This window comes from Ranitomeya variabilis, chromosome 1 (genome assembly GCF_051348905.1).
Source record: "Ranitomeya variabilis isolate aRanVar5 chromosome 1, aRanVar5.hap1, whole genome shotgun sequence".
In the NCBI taxonomy this organism is placed as follows: domain Eukaryota; kingdom Metazoa; phylum Chordata; class Amphibia; order Anura; family Dendrobatidae; genus Ranitomeya; species Ranitomeya variabilis.
Window position 1 is genome coordinate 1,019,551,893 of NC_135232.1, and position 22,363 is coordinate 1,019,574,255.

The 22,363-nt window shown below is 40.5% G+C and overlaps 1 protein-coding gene across 11 annotated transcripts in view; it reads left to right on the top strand.

Moving 5' to 3' along the window:
• Positions 1–22,363, top strand: part of TENM3 (teneurin transmembrane protein 3) — a 1,770,339-nt gene that overhangs the window by 1,222,745 nt on the left and 525,231 nt on the right. For 9 of the 11 annotated variants that reach the window (XM_077279546.1, XM_077279548.1, XM_077279545.1 and 6 more), the window contains one exon: positions 15,682–15,879. The exons of the other annotated variants lie outside the window; for them this stretch is intronic. In XM_077279546.1, coding sequence (XP_077135661.1) covers positions 15,682–15,879 — 198 coding nt within the window. The remainder of the gene's footprint in view (positions 1–15,681; positions 15,880–22,363) is intronic. 11 annotated transcript variants of the gene reach the window in all.

Genomic DNA, 22,363 nt, shown 5'->3' on the forward strand with positions numbered 1-22,363 from the left:
TGTACATGTCCTGCTTAATTGGGTGGAAAGGTTTCTACTGGGATCATACAGAGGGGTTCAAATGTGTATGTGTATGTGAATAGACCACAGGTGTTACATGTACGCCTACAAATATGTTCCCAGTGATTCATGAATGTTTAGAATTGCACGTTTGATTTGTGTTTTTTTTTTCTTCGTATGTCATTCATTCTCCGTAATCATTGCATTCATACCTGACACTATTCTCATTGTTTCCATTGTCTTGATGTTGTTTTTCACGGCAATTTATCACTTTATAAGTGCAGTTGTTGGAAGTGGAGTTATTGTGCGGGGTCAAGGGTATAGGATGTTCAGTACAATGCTGCTGCTATGGTTACTGCATTAGTTCTCCGGCTTTTTCAATACATTAAAACCTTGCTGCCATTTTTTATGTGATCTTGTGCAAATGGAAAGGGCCTGTGGCTTCCTATAAAGGGATTATGCATATGTAATGTCTTTCTATTGAAGAAGGAGATGCATTAGAAATAAAAGATGTACACATGTGTGAAAAATAACACAGACTATTATACCCTCACATCATTTTTTTAGCAGTTTCCGACATGAGTATTTATGAAAATTAAAGCCATTTTGCATTTGTTGCCTGGATAGCTGTCACATGTTGTGCTACGTACGTACATAATATATGTATGAGTTTCTATACAATGCAGACTCTATAAAAGTAAGAGGTTAAGCACCGCCATAATCCGGAAAAATAAAAAGCACAGACTAACGCAGATATTACACAATAAGTATGCCTTTCTTCTGTGAGCTCACTTTACAATACACTTGTGAGAAGAAGAAGCATATGGACACAATATACATGACTGAGCCGCTAGATACATCTACATCCACAGAATTCTGCACCAATAATACAGTAATACTTTATATTGTGAAAAAAAGAAATACGACCCCTTATAATGAAAGTGTTTCTGACATTCTAACTGCTCAGGGGTAATAAAGATATATTTAATGGCTCAACATGGCGTATTTGGAACTTGAAGAAAGGTCTTAATTTACTTTATATTGCAATTTTTACATTCATTAAAAATTCCTTGGCTCAGACTCTAACCAGACTGGAAGCAGAACAAGGAGTCGCACTTGTCCAGAATGGTATATACTGGCAGTTCCAATCTGCTTTAAATGTAATTCCAGAATTCCGGATATGAGGGTATGTGGGTGTACATGAATCAAGCATGATGTATTCATAATCTGAAGTCAATGACGGATCTCTTCTAGAAACCCTGGGAACATATTGTATATAGACTGCTATTAGTATTAATGACAGCTCAGACTGGGGAAATGTTACAGTATCTTGCGCAGGTGTCTGCGCCGGCTTATATGGAGTCTACGTGCTTTCTTAATTATGAGCCCATACTGTGGAGTGACCTACTTGTGGGCTCTCATATGGCACGGTAGGATGGATTTCGTTAACATCTGCATAACTGATCACTGAGCTCAGACCTATCTGTCACCTTATGGTCGTAACAGTTACTTACAATTGGTTAAGGTTACAAAGAATCTCATTCCTGACATTGAAATGCCATATTTTATATTGTATTACTTTTTCAAAGAAGTACAACTTTTTGTTAAAGGGGTAGTCCTTTTCAGAAAACCCACTTTTAAATACTTTAGTAGGAAGTTCAGAGATAATAGAAGGAGGTCCATTCATTTTAGTGGACACTGTGTGATACTTTACTTGCACTCTGGTGGCACTCTAATTGCTGTTCGGCATCTCCATATTGCCTTGACTGTTCCATCATTTGAACTGCTGGGACCCTAGCAGACCGCCCGCTTTATTAGTGAAAAAGAATCTATTATACTAGTGAAGCCAAATGTGTTATTCCCTGACATGAATGGCCTTTATATACACATATGTATATATATATATATATATATATATATATATATATATATATATACTGGTAGACCTAATAGAGATCCGTGTTCGTGTGTCCATTTGTTGTGAATGTAATACTTGCAGCACACATGTGGCAACTGTGTACCGCCCGAGTGCCGCATCAGTATCACATGGACAGCCGCTGGGGAAGAAGCCCTACTGTAAGCGCTGTTCCCCGGCGGCAGATGATGAAGCCGGCTGTCATCATTCTCCCCAGGGATCGGCACGAGCTGAAGAGAATGATGAGAGTTATATTAAAGTCCGATTGTTGACAGCAGGTGGGGGCTTTTGGGACTCTGACTCCAATCATACGACGCCTGCTACCGGTAATAACAGTGATAGCAGGAGCAGATGATCGGGGTATCCCTCAGCTGCCGATGGTGTTCTAACGAAATAAATGAATGAAAAAGACCCCTTTTTTCCTGAACCAACCAGACAAAACTCACAGGTGGGGGCTGCAACCCTCAGCTGTCCACTTCAGCAAGGTTGGTTATCAAGAATAGAGGGGTCTCCGCACTGTTTCTTTAAATTATTTAAATTAATCATTTAAAAAAACGGCGTGGGGTCCCCCCCATTTTGACAACCAGCTTTGCTAAAGCTCACAGCTGGGGGCTGGTATTCTCAGGCTGGTAAGCAGCCATGGGTATTGGCTCCCCCCAGCCTAAAAACAGCAGCCCGCAGCTGTCCAGAAAAGGCACATCTATTAGATGTGCCTATTCTGGCGCTTTGCCTGGGTCTTTCCACTTGCCTTGTAGCGGTGGTTAATATTTGTGGGGTTGATGTCACCTCTGTAATCTCATATGACCTCAAGCCCACAGCATAGTAATGGAGAGATGTCTATAAGACCCCCATCCATTACTATATCCAGATAAATAAAAAAACAGCACCTCAAAATGTAGTGAAGATTAAATCTTACATTTTATTCTGCCTCCTGTGGCGACGTTTTGGTCCAGAGACCTTTTTCAAGCACTCGATCTCCTGTAATAAAAATAAAATAAAAAAGACAACAATATGCCATACCTGTGCGTCGTTCTGTCCCACGCCGTAATCCATGTTCGGGGGCTAAATAGTTTTCAACCTGGACGGTGCCAAGATGCGACCATCCCGGCTGAAAACCACTGGTGAGTGAGTTGCTGAGAGCACAGCATCATTCACCAGTGGTGACATAATCACTGGCATTTTCCCACGGTCCTGAGGTAACCGCAGTTCAGCCCGGCCTCAATGATGTCACCGCTGGTATTATTTTAATCAGTATAACGGCGCCGACCTGACACTGTCTGTAGGTTACTGTGCACAATGCTGCTGACAGGTCCCCTTTAAGTCTAGTTGTATATACAGTACACATATACAGTCATGGCAAAGTGTTGGCATCCTTGAAATTGTTCCAGAAAATGAATTATTTCTACCAGAAAATTATTGAAATTAGACATGTTTTGTTATACACATGTTGTGGAAGGTCCTTAAAGATGATTTCAGGGAATTAGGCTGCAAGCTGAAAGCAAGGACCTCCAACGTGGTATTTTCCGAAATACTGCCTGTACCATGTGCCACGCCAGAGAGGCAACGGGAGATTAGGGAGGTTAATAAGTGGCTCAAGAATTGGTGTAGGAAGGAGGGGTTTGGGTTCCTGCAGAACTGGGCCGACTTCTCAGTTGGCTACAGGCTCTACGCTAGGGACGGGCTGCACCTCAATGGGGAAGGGGCAGCTGTGCTGGGGGAGAAAATGGTTAGAAGGTTGGAGGAGTGTTTAAACTAGGGATTGGGGGGAGGGTATTCATTTTATAGGAGGGGAAGATGCAGATAGAGACCTGGGCACAAATAAGGAAGTTGGGGGTGGCGGTGGCATGGGGGGTGGGGTTAGAACAGTTAGTAATTTAAGAAAGAATAGAGGTACAGAGAGTAACATCAAGTGCATGTATACTAATGCCAGAAGCCTCGCCAACAAAATGGATGAATTAGAACTAATGTTGTTGGAGCATAATTATGACATGGTGGGGATATCTGAGACGTGGCTGGATGAGAGCCATGACTGGGCTGTTAACTTGCAGGGCTATAGCCTGTTCAGAAATGACCGTACAGATAAGCGAGGGGGAGGGGTGTGTCTATATGTAAAATCTTCCTTAAAACCCATCCTGCGTGATAATATAGGTGAATTTAATGAAAATGTAGAGTCCCTGTGGGTGGAGATAAGGGGAGGGGGAAAAAATAATAAATTACTGATAGGGATTTGTTATAAATCTCCAAAAATAATGGAAGCAATGGAGAATATCCTCGTAAAGCAAATAGATGAAGCTGCGACTCAAGGAGAAGTCATTATTATGGGGGACTTCAACTACCCTGAAATAGATTGGGGAACAGAAACCTGCAGTTCCAGCAAAGGTAATCGGTTTTTGACAACTATGAGACACAATTACCTTTCACAACTGGTTCAGGACCCAACAAGGAGGGGGGCTGTTGTGAACTATACTTTTTGGCTCCCTCTTGTGGTCACTAGCGGTATGGCATTTGGATATTCTTTCCCCAGGTTGGTAGTCACCTGGTTCGTTAGACCCTGGGTGTTCCTATTTAAACTTCCTGGATTCTTAGTCCATTGCCTGGCATCAATGTAATCAGTCCTTGTCTGGTTGCTCCTGTCTACTGGTCCTGATTTTTGCAAGATAAGCTAAGTCCTGCTTTCTTATTTTTGTTTATTTATATTGCTCTGTTTTTTGTCCAGCTTGTTCATAATGTGATTCCTGTTTTTGCTGGAAGCTCTAAGGGGGCTGATATTCTCCCCCCACACCGTTAGTCGGCGCGGGGGTTCTTGGATATTCAGCGTGGATATTTGTGTAGGGTTTTTCGCTGACCGCATAAGTCTGCTTTCTATATTTCTGCTATTATATAGTGGGCCTCTCTTTGCTGAATCTAGTTTCATACTTACGTTTGTCCTTTCTTCTTACCTCACCGTTATTATTTGTTGGGGGCCTGTATTTACTTTGGGGTACCTTTCTCTTGAGGCAAGTGAGGTCTGATTTTCTCTGAAAGGGTTAGTTAGTTCTCCGGCTGGCGCGAGACGTTTAGAACCAACGTAGGTACCTTCCCCGGCTGCTATTAGTTGTGGGCTAGGATCAGGTATGCGGTCAGCTCAGTTACCACCTCCCTATGAGCTGGTTTTTTATGTTTGCAGATTTTGCTGAAAACCCTGAGATCCTCTACCATTGGGATCATAACAGGGGGCACTGCTAGACCTAATATTAACCAACAGGCCAGACCGCATATCAAATATAAGGGTTGGGGGTCACTTGGGGAATAGTGATCACAAAATAATAAGTTTTCATGTAACCTTTAATAAGATGGGTAGTAGGGGGGTGACAAGGACACTAAACTTCAGGAGGGCAAATTTCCAACGGATGAGAGAGGATCTTGGTGCAATTAACTGGGACGATATCCTGAGACACAAAAATACACAAAGAAAATGGGAGACGTTTATTAGCATCCTGGATAGGTCCTGTGCACAGTATATACCGTATGGGAATAAACATACTAGAAGTAGGAGGAAACCAACATGGCTAAATAGAGCTGTAAGGGGCGCAATAAGGGACAAAAAGAAAGCATTTAGAGAATTAAAGGAAGTAGGTAGTGAGGAGGCATTAAATAAATACAGAAAATTAAATAAATTCTGTAAAAAGCAAATCAAGGCAGCAAAGATTGAGACAGAGAGACTCATTGCCAGAGAGAGTAAAAATAATCCCAAAATATTCTTTAACTATATAAATAGTAAGAAACTAAAAAATGACAGTGTTGGCCCCCTTAAAAATAATCTGGGGGAAATGGTGGATGAGGATGAGGAAAAAGCCAATATGCTAAATGACTTTTTTTCATCAGTATTTACAAAAGAAAATCCCATGGCAGACAAAATGACTAGTGATAAAAATTCCCCATTAAATGTCACCTGCTTAACCCAGCAGGAAGTACAGCGGCGTCTAAAAATAACTAAAATTGACAAATCTCCGGGCCCGGATGGGATACACCCCCGAGTACTGCAGGAACTAAGTACAGTCATTGATAGACCATTATTTTTAATCTTTAAAGAGTCCATAATAACAGGGTCTGTACCACAGGACTGGCGTATAGCAAATGTGGTGCCAATATTCAAAAAGGGGACAAAAACTGAACTCGGTAATTATAGGCCAGTAAGTTTAACCTCTACTGTGGGTAAAATCCTGGAGGGCATTCTAAGGGATGCTATACTGGAGTATCTGAAGAGGAATAACCTCATGACCCAGTATCAGCACGGGTTTACTAGGGACCGTTCATGTCAGACTAATTTGATCAGCTTCTATGAAGAGGTAAGTTCCGGACTGGACCAAGGGAACCCAGTGGACGTAGTGTATATGGACTTTTCCAAAGCTTTTGATACGGTGCCACACAAAAGGTTGTTACATAAAATGAGAGTAATGGGGATAGGGGAAAATATGTGTAAGTGGGTTGAGAGCTGGCTCAGGGATAGGAAACAAAGGGTGGTTATTAATGGAGCACACTCGGACTGGGTTGCGGTTAGCAGTGGGGTACCACAGGGGTCAGTATTGGGCCCTCTTCTTTTTAACATATTTATTAATGACCTTGTAGGGGGCATTCAGAGTAGAATTTCAATATTTGCAGATGACACTAAACTCTGCAGGGTAATCAATACAGGGGAGGACAATTTTATATTACAGGGTGATTTATGTAAACTAGAAGCTTGGGCTGATAAATGGCAAATGAGCTTTAATGGGGATAAATGTAAGGTCATGCACTTGGGTAGAAGTAATAAGATGTATAACTATGTGCTTAATTCTAAAACTCTGGGCAAAACCGTCAATGAAAAAGACCTGGGTATATGGGTGGATGACAAACTCATATTCAGTGGCCAGTGTCAGGCAGCTGCTACAAAGGCAAATAAAATAATGGGATGTATTAAAAGAGGCATAGATGCTTATGAGGAGAACATAATTTTACCTCTATACAAGTCACTAGTTCGACCACACTTAGAATACTGTGCACAGTTCTGGTCTCCGGTGTATAAGAAAGACATAGCTGAACTGGAGCGGGTGCAGAGAAGAGCGACCAAGGTTATTAGAGGACTGGGGGGTCTGCAATACCAAGATAGGTTATTACACTTGGGGCTATTTAGTTTGGAAAAACGAAGACTAAGGGGTGATCTTATTTTAATGTATAAATATATGAGGGGACAGTACAAAGACCTTTCTGATGATCTTTTTAATCATAGACCTGAGACAGGGACAAGGGGGCATCCTCTACGTCTGGAGGAAAGAAGGTTTAAGCATAATAACAGACGCGGATTCTTTTCTGTAAGAGCAGTGAGACTATGGAACTCTCTGCCGTATGATGTTGTAATGAGTGATTCATTAATTAAATTTAAGATGGGACTGGATACCTTTCTGGAAAAGTATAATGTTACAGGGTATATACACTAGATTCCTTGATAAGGCGTTGATCCAGGGAACTAGTCTGATTGCCGTATGTGGAGTCGGGAAGGAATTTTTTTCCCCATGGTGGAGTTACTCTTTGCCACATGGGTTTTTTTTGCCTTCCCCTGGATCAACATGTTAGGGCATGTTAGGTTAGGCTATGGGTTGAACTAGATGGACTTACAGTCTTCCTTCAACCTTAATAACTATGTAACTATGTAACTATGTAATTTCCTTTGTGTATATTTGAAGAAGGCAAAATATCAGAGGAAAAAAAGGCAAATTGGGCACAATTTTACACAAACCCCCCAAAGTGGGCCAAACAAAATTGTTGGCACCTTTCTAAAATTGTTATTAAACAACTTTGTTTCAAGCTTGTGACACTCTTTCGCACATATCTGTGGAAAGTAAAAGGTGTGAGCAATAAGAAAATCACTCCTGAAACCAGATAAAAAGGGGAGAAGTTGACTGAATATTTGTATTGTGTGTCTGTCTGTGCCACACTAAGCATGGAGAACAAAGAGGAGATGAGAACTGTCTGATGACTTGAGAACCAAACTTTTGGCCATAACTGTGTATGCAATTCATGTCAGGGAAACATTTGGTTTCACTAGCATAATTGAGTCTTTATCACTAATTAACCCCTTTACGACATTAGGCGTAATAGTACGACAACTTTGGAATCCCTCTCTTTGATGTTGGCTCAGGCCACATCTTTCTGGCACATGTCAGCTGTTTTGAACAGCTGACACGTGCCATTAACAGCTGCAGGTGGAATTGCGATCCACCCGCAGCTGTTAACTAGTTAAATCCCGCTGTCAATCTCTGACTTGACATGACAACCAGAGGTCTCCAGCAGACCTCTATGATTGTCATAGCCGGATTGCTATGAGCGCCACTCGGTGGTCAGCGCTCATAGCAAGTGAGCATTTCTGCCACATACAGGCGATCTGATCATCCATCACCTGTATGTAGCAGAGCCAATTAAAGTACTGTAGCTTCCAGTCTCCCATGGAGACTACTGAAGCATGCAAAAAGTTTTAAAAAAGTGTTTTCAAATATATTTATGTATAATATCAAATCACCCCCCCTTTCGCCCCATTCAAAATAAAACAATAAAAAAAATCAAACATACACATATTTAGTATCAATATAAAAAAAAAATTAACCCAGTCACTAAACGGCGTAACAAGAAAAAAAGTCAAAACGTCAGAATTACTTTTTTTTGGTCGCCACTACATTGTAATAAAATGCAATAACGGGCGATCAAAAGATCATATCTACACCATTATGGTATCAATAAAAACATCAGCTCGGTGCGCAAAAATAAAAGCCTCCACTCAGTTGAAGATCACAAAAAATGGAGATCCTAGAGCTCTCAGAAAATGGTGCCACTTTTTTCTTTTACCAAAGTTTTGATTTTTTTTCACCACTTAAATAAAAAAAAGAACCTAGACATGTTTGGTTTCTAAGAACTCGTAATGATCTGGAGAATCATAATGGAGGGTCAGTTTTATAATTTAGTGAACATGGTAAAAAAAAAACCTGTGGAATTGCACTTATTTTTTGCAGTTTCAAGGCACTTGGAATTTTTTTCCCGTTTTCCATTATATGATGTGCTAAAACCAATGGTGTCATTCAAAAGTACAACTTGTCCCACAAAAGCAAACCCTCACACGGCCATTTTGACTGAAAAATAGAAAAGTTGGCTTTGGGAAGAAGGGGAGCAAAAAACAAAAACGCAAAAATGAAAATACCTCCTGTCATGAAGGGGGCATAAGGGGGCCCGTTACTGAGGTCCCAGCAGTTCAAATGGTAGAATGGCTGCTAATTAATTCAGCAACCTATTTAATGGAATAACCAGAGGCAGTGTGCTGAAAATTAACTATACACATGTAGCACAATCAGTTTATTATAGTACTTTAGTATTTCTTAATACAGCTTTTATAATATATTAAGACACTTTTATACAGACTATGGAAAATTAAAGTGGTGTAAAAAGCAATAACATCACAACTCATATGGTAATCTGACAACTCATCAGTTACAAACAATGACATCACAAGCAGCTATAGTCAGTGACCTCAGATCTTACAAGTTTATGTATTTCTGGTGATGAGTTGTCATTTTGCCAATTTTACCTATTGTGATGGCACTGCTTATGATTGATGACTTGTGATGTCATTGTTTATACCTTATTATCATATTACCAATTTCATCATAGCTTATCAGTCTTAAAGAAGACCTGTCAATTGTCATAAATATATAATTCTGTATCTGGTGTTAATGTTGTGTTCTCCTGGTGGGCTTCATTTTTTGTTCTTAAGCCTCTATGTTGATTAGATATGGCCTTTTCTTCCCTGAATGTTAAGTCTCTTTTCCCAGCATGAGTCATCATAACATCACTGCAAAGTCCCTTTTTGAGGGGAGGAGCTAGGCAAGGGTCAGGAGTTGAAGAAGGGGTGGAGCTGGGCTACTAGGGACTTTGCAGTGATGTCGAATTGTAGTTCTAACAATGATTTACACAGGGAAAGAGACTTCCTGTTTTTATATAGAGCGTAGAAGAATTCAGCTACTCAATTTTTAATCAATGTGAGGTCATAGACCCAATAGAAAAGATAATAATTAGCTGGGTAGAAAGGCAAAATGAGCAATTGTAAGTACACAGTGCTATATCATAAGATGACTGCAGTATATTAAAAAGATAAAACCTCTGATGGGAGGAGGGCTTCTTTAACGTCATCTTTTTAGCTATGTAGGTGTGGTCCTAAACTCTTCTCTATGGGAGTCTCTTCATTAATAAGCTTTGATTTACATACATGGAAGGGGGCCATATATCAGGAAGGGAGAAGCGCAAGAACAAAGGAAAGCAAGGACAGATTCAGGAGAAGAGTGGCATTTACAGCTGGTAAATAATTACTTATTGATCACAAGTGATAGATCCTCTTTAAGCAGTGACATGAGAGCTTACCGCACAAGGTATAGATGTTGATTTCACAACTCCTCGAATATGAGGGTCCACACGGCCGGAGCCCACAAGCGTGTCCACTCTGTTACTGAATTTCGCTTTTGCTACGACTTATAGCGTATCCTGTCCCAACTATTCTGACTTGGCTAAAAAATAAAAAGAGAAGGAATATTCAGAGGAACCTGGAGAAAAACCAGACAGATTATGCAGTGTCCGACAGTTCGGAAGGTCTTCTACTCTTCTCGCTCATCAGGCCCCCGCTGCAGGGTTCTCCGTTCTCTCACACATAATATCTTAGCATATATCTTCATATCTAATTAGATGAATGGATAGCAAAGACTTCTCCAGCAAGGAAACACAATTCTCTATTAGTTTATAGTAAGTCGCGTCCCCTTTGGAAAGCTTTGCCAGCATCCCATTGTTTTATTTGTATTAATAAAGAATTGGCCAGCTGCACGATACCTTCCGGAATTCTTTCCGTCAGCCACAATGAGTTCTTTTAGTATTTTAGCCATAGGAAGTAAGAGAATGGCTCAGTTATAAATTGTTACGCTTTGTAAAGGCTGAGCAAGAGCACTTTTCAATAGCATTATTTGCATGTAGAGTTTTAATTAAGAGATAACTGTCGCCACAGGTTGACTGCATAAGGCTGCAGTATCCAGCAGAGAGATAAATGCCACTGCCAAGTTTTACAGGTTGACTAGAAAACAGGGGGTCTATAGCAGAAAATGGATTTATAATTAAAAGCATGAACAAAGTGCTCCAGAATTTAGTCAAGGTGGGTAAGATTGAAAAAAAAAGGGTTTTTACCTTTAGAAGTTTCTACGCGACATTGATGGCTCACCCTGGCACTCACCAATGACTTCTGCCTACTGCCTGTAGTGGTCAGATGGGAAGAAAGTGCTAGAGCTGAAAAACTTATTACACAAGGCATTGCATTATCTCTCACTGGGGCTGTAAATTAACGGTTGGAGAATAGACTTGAAAAAATATATTTTACTCTTAAAAAGAAGGTGAATAACCAGATTTCCCAATACGAATCATAGGCATTATTGTATAGATCTCCTAAGCCTGATGTGACTGGTATACTTTCAATGAAAAAGTCATATCAAAATGATTGAATAATCCTTTGTATAGGTTTTTCTGCCTTATATTGAAGCGATCATTTTATGAATCCAACAAGATCAAAAATAATTTGTATATGGATTTTCAAACTTAGTACACCAGCCTCATCAGGTCTAAAAGATCCATTGTATTGTAAAGTCTGATGCAATAAACATTGGACTAAGGTCATGTGAACCTGCTGATTAAAATGAGAGCCCCGATTCATCAAAACGATTAGACACAATTCTGTAGTAGATCACTTTCAAAACTCGCTAAATCCTAATGCAATGTTGAAAAGCAGAGGTGACATCTTGTCAACAGCTCTGCAGCTACTCTGTGAGCGGAACAACTCAGGCCTAGTAGATGGCACAATCCACTGAGCGCAGTGATTGGCTGCTGCACTGTCATTATGGCGTCACCACTGCTGCCAATCAACATAGACCAGAGTAGCAGTGGAGACACAGCACTGGATATGGGGAGGATTGAAAACAGACAGTTTGTTATGTTATATATCCCTGAGCCTACAGCCTGAAAACAGCTGAAATGGGTTTAGGAACACAACCCTACTTCTACCCAGTTATATGTATACATGTATGTATGTATGTATGTATGTATGTATGTGTATATGTATGTATGTATATATGTATGTGTATATGTATGTATGTATATATGTATGTATGTATGTATGTATGTGTATATGTATGTATGTATATATGTATGTATGCATGTATTTATGCATGTATGTATCTGCCTGTATATATGTATGTGTGTATGCATATATGTATATATGTATGTATATATGCATGTATGCATGTATTTATGCATGTATGCATGTATCTATGCGTGTATATATGTATGCATGCATGTTTTTATCTATTTATGTATGCACGGATTTATGTATGTATGTATGCATGTATGTATCTATTCATGTATGCATGTCTTTATGTATGTACTGTATGTATGCATGTAGTTAGATCCAATGCTGAGATCCCATAGCGATTTCTTGCAGGAAATTTTGTAAGACTTCACTTTGTGGCAGATAACTGCTCTGGAACCTACATAGGATATTACTGTGAGCGAGTGAACAAAAATATTCCCCGTTCTGGTCCTTATGACAACTATCATATCACATTGTGCAGTAGAGAAGCATTGTGCCTACCGGACACCATTGTGCTCATGTATATATTTACTTTTTTTACTTTGACTTTCCACTAAGGTTCTAATTCTAAGCAATAAACTCAATTTTATTAGTTGAAACTTTGTGTTTTATAATGTAGTCAGAATTATATAGCGCCGCATAGAATGGGTCATTATTGCCTTTTTCATGTATATTAGTTCTGCTCATGGACTGAAATGTAAGCAGCCTATGAAACTAATAAGATTATATATTAAATAGCTTAATCTCTCTAACCTGCAATATCCTCATAATTAGCTTTCCACTGCACATCTTATTAATGAGCTTTGTGTAGAGACGAAATTGGTCAAATAAGGGAAATAAAATATTAAATAATGCAGATTCCTATGTTTCTTTATGAATGGAAATCACACATCCATTTAGCTGAATTCCCTAAACTTGTGCAGATATTTTTAGTTCTTGAAGTCTGGATAAATCTCCGACTGCTCATTATTGCATTATAATGAATAAATGATCAAGTGGGAACATATGTGCTTGTAAATGTGTTGTATGCCCGGAGATCCACAGATACGGAGCGCTGCGGTACTGTCCAGATTATTAGAGGAAATTGAATATAAAGCGCTGGAGATAAGGCGTTCTCCGGAGATTAGGAGGCGTCCGGGTAGCCGTGGTCTTATATCTCTGTGCCATATTGTACTTATTTTGGCAATGTTTTACATTCCAGATAAAACTTCCCATTGGTCATAAAGCTGAGGTCCGCTCACTAACAGGTCCGCTCACTAATAAGGTCGCTCACTAATAGATCCGCGCTCATGATTAGTTACAACGGGAGATGATTAAAAACATACATTGAGGCCCTTCAGGAATTGGATCTTTGAGTGTATCTTGTAATGTATCGAGCCGGCATTACTTGTAAACCCGGGAGACAATCCGCGTCGAGTGCTAATACATTCTGATACACTGAAAGAAAATTACACTGTAATCCTATAGAAAACCACTGATGTGTTGCCACCAAATGTAATATTTTGACAAAGCATGTAATCCAATGTAAACTTGTGATAAATTGTGGCATAGAAAGGTATTTACCTTGGAACATTATTGACGGCTCTTATGAGCTGTGATATTGATATGTTCCAAGGGCTCGAGCAAGAAATTGCAATCTGTGTTGTGGTTCCGTGTATAGTGAGGTGTTCCACTGTACGGCTGATCCCGGAGAGGTCACCTAGATGTGTGGGTTGCTTTTAAGCTTTTGATTAGTATTGGATGAAGACAGAAAGCGCATCCTATATTGTTATACACAGGGATTGCTTTTTCGGGGGGCCGTATATTACATAGGATACTGCAACAACAAATATGTAAGGCCCATATGGATTTAGTAAAGAAAAAACAAACTCAATGCACAAAAATAAATACATTTCCCATCACTCCTTCCTTTATTCTTCCTTTTTTATCCAATTTTGCCTTGTATTACAAATAAGAAGATCACTGTGCGTCTCGGGAGCTCAGCCACGTCCAACCTATAAGATAACTGGCTGCAGTAGAAGCCTCCCCCTCCTGCAGTAGGACATTAAAATGGTGAAGTCCGCTCCTCATAGGCAAAGCCTCAGAAAGGGAACTGATCAGCAGAAGATTAAAGGTTACATTTGTCAGTGAGATTTCATCCACCAAACTATTTAAACGCACATGTGGTTCTTTCAATGGCAAGTCCGGCAATGCCTTTCCATGGCCTGTCTGTTCCTCCAAGACTGAGATATAAGTGTGCAAATGAGGGTGTAGATCTGAAGCCTCTGTCACTCCAGCTCTATTCCTGGATGACTGATGGCTCCTTTGCCTGAAGTCACACCAAAGCTAGGCAGTCACTCAAGCAGGAGGAAGCAGCGCTGGGTGAGGAATAGAGCTGGAGTGACAGATTTTAGATCTACTGATAGCCCTTTAGCCTGATTTGCATATCAAGTCAAACACTGATTTCTCCGTAACAAAGAAGCGGACTGGCCATGTAGAGGTATTGCTGGTCTTGTCTTTGAAAGCACTAAATGTATGTATGAATAGTTTTGGGGTGTGAAATCCTGCTGACAGATTCCCTTTAACCCTTGTGTTTTCTGTAGGTTTTCTACAAAATGTTTTTTTTTTCATGCAGAAATCTGACTTATGGAGGGAACATGTATGCTTTACCTTTAGCATTAATTTATATTTGGCTTTCCTTTAAAAGGGTCTTCCATAGGTGATAAGATAGGTGATAACTAGTGCATCAGTGGGGTCTGACAGCCGAGATCAGCCATCCTCTGATTAACCAAGCTCAGAATCTATGTCTCCTGTTTTCATGGAGTGATGATCGTAGATGTGCCCTGCTGTGCCATTAAATCGCTCTGGGACCAAAGGAGATCACCGTGAGGGAGGGGGCTTAGCAGTCAGACCTCCGCCAATATACTAGTCATCACCTAGTCTGTGGAAAACAAAAAGATTGTCCCATTCTGTCTATACATCAGACCATCTGATGTGTATGGCGGCCTCCCCACTCTCCCCAGGCAGACCATAAAATAAAGCCCCTGCGTTATGTGCCACCATTTATAAAGGATGTAGCACTGCTAAAAATATGAAAAATCATCGTTGCCACCGTGTAAGAAGTTGGAGCCATGATGTTTGCTTTGTAGCCAGTCAGGTAATTATTTTCTCACACCTATAATGAAAGCGGCAGATGGAGAGGAGCTCGGCGCTGGATGACAGCAGTAATACGCTGTGTGTTACTTGTTTTTGGGCAGGGTGCTCCATCTACAGGCAGGATTGCCATCCTCTCCTTCTCTGGCAATTAGCAGGTGTGACAGGGCACGCCGGTGCTGAGTACGGCCATTCTGCTAGGCCTTGTGAGAGCCAAGTGACAACATGAATTACCTGACAGCGCCATTATGGAGCCACGGCCTTGTAAATGCTCCCTATGCTTTTCTTTTTTAATGTAACTCTTCATGCATGAGTGAAATCTCTGAAGGCTGGATTAAGTCCAACCTCTGAGCCATCGTCATGTACATTATACATATTCTATGTTGTGTTATTTTCCTTCCATTGCACGCTGTCATGCATGCCGTTATTACAACCTGTTTATTTTTATCCGTAGGTTCTCCCATGCCATCCTCATCTCCTAGCCCTACTGAGCATTTACACTCCCCTTCTCCATCACCCCATCTCCATGACAACCAGAGGTGGTTATTAAGTGCTAGTGCCAAGCAGTCAATTCAGGACTCTGATGACGAGTTTAATGCCAGCGCATGTTTGGTGCATCCGCCATACCTGTCCGAGAGTGTCCTATGTCATGGTAAGCGGAGGACACCTTGTCCGCTCACGTCTCCAGTGTTTTCTGTGTGAATTGCCACTTTTCTCTCATAAAATCACATTTTATGATCTGTTCTTCGACAATGTAATTTCTGTTGCATAATAACTGTTTTTAATGCTCATCCTATGCCTCCTGGCATATAGATTGTAAAATAAAAAAAATACATTAATTCATAAAAAAATGCATTGAGCACATTCACTTATAGTGTTGGTGGTAAAAAAAATATATAATAATGACGTGCAGGTTTTATACAGAGTCTTACTTAAAGGGACTCTGTCACCTGAATTTGAAGGGAACAATTTTCAGCCATAGGGGCGGGGTTTTCGGGTGTTTGATTCACCCTTTCCTTACCCACTGGCTGCATGCTGGCTGCAATATTGGATTGAAGTCTTGCCTTGTGCAGGCATGTACTATGGAGGACAGAGAATGACCTTTAATCCAATATTGCAGCCAGCATGCAGCCAGCGGGTAAGGAAAGGGTGAATCAAACACCCGAAAACCCCACCTCTATGGCTGAAAATTGTTCCCTCCAAATTCAGGTGACGGAGTCCCTTTAAAACTTTGTGAAACCTTGGAATTTTTTACATATTTTCTTCATAAACTTGTTTTTAAATGACATCAGATTTTCACATGTTCATCATCATTCTTAAAGTGGATAAAGTGAACCCAACTAAACAAGTGAATCAAAAATATTAGACTTTTTCATTTTTTTATTGAGGGAAATTAAACAGTATCACATGAATGTGAGTGGTAAAAGTATGTGAACCTTTGATTTGAGAATCTTATGTGGCCCGATGCAATAACTGCATCTAAACGTGTCCGGTCATCGTTGTTAGTCCTCCACATTGACTGGGAGCCTCCCTACAAAGCAGCATCAGCCTGTTATATTGCTGGGTTTGGTCCTTCCATAACATTTCTATGGGATTAAGGTCGGGACTGTGACTTGGCCATTCCTAAACTTTGGACCAGCGTTGTTCATTCTGGTCTTGACGAGGTGGCATGTTGGGTCAGTCTCCCCTACATGGGGCATTTTTTCTGCTTCAATTCATTCAATAGTCACATTTGGAGCGTTTTATCGAGTAGAAACATCTCAAGAATTGGCATGTGCCTTCTTAGTCCAAATGGAAAAAGCCGCACCATGGGCACGTATTCTGTTCAAATGAAGCTTAATTAATGAGCATTTGAAGTTTTTTCCTGTGGATTTCGGAAAAGAATCTGCTCCAAAATCCACATAAAAGTAGGCTTGGTTAACATTTGTGTCGAAGGCGCCAAAATTTTATTTGTCTAAAAAATAAGACAATATGCAGTAGTGTTTTTCTACAAAAATGATGGATACTATCTATCTATTATCTATCTATCATATATCTATCTCTCTGTCATCTATTATCTATCATCTATCTATCTATCATCTCTCTCTCTCTCTATCTATTATCTATCATCTATCTATATATCTATCTATCATCTATTTCTCTCTATCTATCTATCATCTATCTATTATCTATCATCTATCTATTATCTATCATCTATCTATCCATCTATCTATCATGTATCTATTCATCTATTATCTACCCATCTATTATCTACTATCTATCCATCTATTATCTATCTGTCTATCTATCATCTATTATCTATCTATCTATCTATCTATCTATCTATCTATCTATCTATCTATCTATCTTATCTATTTCCATATCTATTATCTATCATCTGTCTATCTATCTATCTATCTATCTATCTATCTATCATCTATCTATCTATTATATACCTGTCATCTATCTATCTATTATCTATCTATCATCTATCTGTCATCTATTATCTATCCGTCTATCTATCTATCTATCTATCTATCTATCATATATCTATCATCTATTTATCATCTATCTATTATCTATCGATCATCTATCTATCATTTATTATCTATCTATCTATTATCTATCTATCTATCTGTCATATATCTCTCTATTATCTATCATATACTGTATATACGGTATATATATATATAATAATAATAATAATAATAATAATAATAATTTTATTTATATAGCGCCAACATATTCCGCAGCGCTTTACAACTTATAGAGGGGACTTATACAGACAACAGACATTACAGCATAACAGAAATCACAGTTCAAAACAGATACCAGGAGGAATGAGGGCCCTGCTGCTCGCAAGCTTACAATCTATGAGGAAAAGGGGAGACACAAGAGGTGGATGGTAACAATTGCTTTAGTTATTTGGACCAGCCATAGTGTAAGGCTCGGGTGTTCATGTAAAGCTGCATGAACCAGTTAACTGCCTAAGTATGTAACAGTACAGACACAGAGGCTATTAACTGCATAAAGTGTATGAGAACATGATGGAGGAACGTGATTATGTTGTTGTTTTTTATTAATAGGCCACACAGGGATGGTTAGGTTAATGCGTTGAGGCGGTAGGCCAGTCTGAACAAATGAGTTTTTAGTGCACGCTTAAAACTGTGGGGATTGGGGATTAATTGTATTAACCTAGGTAGTGCATTCCAAAGAATCGGCGCCGCACGTGCAAAGTCTTGGAGACGGGAGTGGGAGGTTCTGATTATTGAGGATGCTAACCTGAGGTCATTAGCAGAGCGGAGGGCACGGGTAGGTTGGTAGACTGAGACCAGAGAGGAGATGTAGGGTGGTGCTGAGCCATGGAGTGCTTTGTGGATGAGGGTAGTAGTTTTGTACTGGATTCTGGATTGGATGGGTAGCCAGTGTAATGACTGGCACAAGGTAGAGGCATCGGTGTAACGGTTGGCGAGGAATATGATCCTGGCAGCAGCATTCAGGACAGATTGGAGCAGGGAGAGTCTGGTAAAAGGTAGGCCAATTAGTAGAGAGTTACAATAGTCCAGACGAGAATGAATAAGTGAGACAGTAAGAGTTTTTGCAGAGTCGAAAGTAAGAAAAGGGCGAATTCTGGAAATGTTTTTGAGATGCAGATAAGAAGAGCGAGCCAGTGATCGGATGTGGGGGGTGAATGAAAGCTCGGAATCAAGGATGACTCCAAGGCAGCGGGCATGTTGCTTTGGAGTAATGGTGGAACCGCACACAGAGATGGCAATGTCGGGCAAAGGTAGGTTTGTAGAGGGAGAGAACACGAGGAGTTCAGTTTTTGACAGGTTCAGTTTCAGATAGAGGGAGGACATGATGTTAGAGACAGCGGTAAGACAATCACTGGTGTTTTCTAAAAAGGTCGGCGTGATAACAGGAGAAGAGGTATATAATTGGGTGTCGTCAGCATAGAGATGGTACTGGAAACCAAATCTACTGATTGTTTGTCCAATAGGGGCAGTATACAAAGAGAAGAGGAGGGGGCCTAGGACTGATCCTTGAGGAACCCCAACAGTAAGGGGAAGGTGAGAGGAGGAGGAACCAGCAAAACAAACATATATATATAGTATATAGAACACATATAGTGAACACATATTGAATCAGGTTTCTGAGCTGTCTGAAAGAAAGCCGTCTTTGCTGTTGCAGATCTCAGCTTTCAGCAGAGTTGCTCAGTGCTTGGAAGTTGTGAGAGGATGATTGTACTGAAAGCTGAAATGTGCAGCAGGTTATGAGCCCGGGCTCTTCATCAACAACATCGGGAAGAGAACTAGCCCTAACAGACCAGAGAGGTCATACAGTACAGTATTAACAACTGCTGACAATTAAGACAGCGCCATCAGCTGTCTGATCAGCACAGCTCCTTGCATAAGTCTGAGTCTGTTGTGTACTCTATGTATTGCTCATAGCTACCAATCACGGCTTTCATTTTTCGAAGCGGTTTACGAAATAAAAGCTGAGGTCTGATTGGCTACTGTGGCTAATAGTTTTGATAAATGAGGCCCATCTAGTTCTTCAGAGCTGAGAATGATGCTGTAACTCTAGTATTTAGCTAACAGAGATAAATCCCGAGCCGCGGACCCACCTTTATTAGCTCAACATGCTTTATGGGGTAATCAAAGCTGACAACCCAGCGCATACATCTTGGAGACGTCTTTGTCTCCTGCTGCCCTAGTAATGCTGGCGTCATCGCTTCTTTATATTCTCACTCTATAACAATTTGATATATTGTCCGTCTTGCCTAATTTCGCCCATAATTTTCCATTTTCATTTCTGGACAGAAGTCAGACAGTCTTTCAGTGATTTATTTGGCTTGAACACACAAGTAGACATCGTTTCCCTTTCTGCACAAATATTAAAAGAAAAGGTTGGAATGTAATGAAAGGGAAGGGAAATGTGTGATTATTCGTTAAATCCATTGTTTCCTGTGTGCAGATAAACCTGTTCTTTGAAATGCATTGCTACACTGCGTATTGCAGGCAACCTGTTAGTCTGATCAAATACTGCCCAGAATATATATCAGCATTGTGCGCTCTTAGAAATCCTCTCAGATCTGATGAAGGGAGAAGGTTAGCTCCCAGGAGCTTATGAATATAAAGTTTACACCGCACCACAGATGTAATGATACATTTCTGTTTCTATAGATTTGGAAAGGCTTGAAGTTGTATTCATTATGCTGCGTTTCTTATGCTAAATGTAATGTGTATGTTACATCCAGTGACCTTAAGGTGTTGTTCGCCCCGTAGTTTTGATTAAAATGATCATATTTTATTCTTTTCTTAGTCCAGACTCAAAATTATGCTGATGTTATGCATACAGAGCTACAAGTAACACGCCATTTAATGACCTTAAACTTGTCATTAAAGCGGTTATCATAGAAGTGATCGTGATCAGTTATCCTAAGCGCTTGCACTTGTGCCATTGTTATTCCATGGTGCCGTCCACATGTCAGATTGATAATTGGATCACACTCGGACACGCAAGTCAATGAGTCCATGGAAACCATTGGACTGCACTCGGATGACATCTGAGTGCAGTCCGATTTCCACAGACTGACAGAACGGAGAAGATGGAGAATTTGTTTCTCCATCTTCTCATCTGTGAGAATAGGATCACAATGTGATTTGCATAATTGACTCTATTCTCTCTGATGAGAGAATACGCGGTCGTCTGCACCTGCCCAAAGGATACGTGATGAATGTCTGATTGCTGGGACCCTCATTGATCACTAAAACAGGGATCCCATTATGCTAGGGCAGTGCAATGTGCTTCTCCATTCAGTATGTATGAGACTGATGGAGACCACCAAGAATGTCACTCTGATACTTCCGTCAGTCCTGTAGAAACTGTACAGAGCATCGGGGCTCATGCTTGGCTTAATTCACACTCGTTTATACCGTCGTGTTGCAGTGAGGAGGAACAGGTTGCACAAAACCTCCATTCTGTTTATCCGCGGTCGTCCCAGAACTGATAAATTCATGAAATGAAGATGGGGTGTACATGCTTTATTAAGCATTGTGTTTTGGCCATATTGGTGGGCCACTCTCTGGTTCTTAACAAGCACTGATCATCTTATACTAGTTGATCAGGTCTCGTTTACTGGCCACTTTACACCGGCTGGTTAACAATGACCGGACAGGACGATCGTTATTACAGTTGTTCTGCCCCATACAGCATCTTCTTCTCAATAGCATATTTACTGTTTGCAGAGAGAGAGGTGCTGCCAATAATGATGATTTGTATGTTGGCATCCACGATCTGATCACCCGACCAATGATTAGTATTACAGTAGGTGATTAAACATACATATTAGGATTTTCTGGTTGAGATTAGTGATGAGCGAGTGTGCTCGGTACTGGAGATTGCTGAGCATGCTGGGGTGTTCTCCGAGTATCTTGGATCTGCTAGACAGGCTGAACACATGCAGGGATAGCCTGTTTGTTAGGGAATTCCCACATGTGTTCAGGTTGTCTAGCAAATCATGCAGCTGTGGGGACATAAACATAATCTACGAGCACGCCCAAGATACTCGGAGATCACCCGAGCATGCTCGGAAAACTCGAGTAACGAGCACACTCGCTCATCACTACTGAGATACATTTCTGTGATTTCCCTTGAGCTTCCTAGTCATGTAGTTAAAGGAGTTGTCCAGATAAAACAAGTTATCACCTATAGGATAAATGATGACCTGCTGATTGGTGAGTGCCACTGCTGGTAGGGTAGAACCTTTTTCCACCCAATGGGGAATTCTGTCCCTGTTACAACATAGCATGGCAGGTCAGACGCCCTACCGCCACCCCATTATTTTCCTGTGGGGTTGCTGCAGAGCGTGAGTCGATCATGTGCACTGCCACTCCATTCTAACAGAGATACAAGTTGCCCATTCAATTGGTGCGGGTCCCAGTGGTCCGACCCCCACTGATAAACCAGTTATCACCTATCCTGTGGGTGGGTGACAACTTGTGTTCACCGGACATTCCCTTTAATTGTTGCTTTTCCAACTTATATTCACCTAGGAATTTCATAACTGCAGTAACAATATCTTTCATATTTATACTTAAAAGGAAACCCAGATTGGTCAGAGAGAAGAAAGGAGACAATCAAGCAAATGAGAA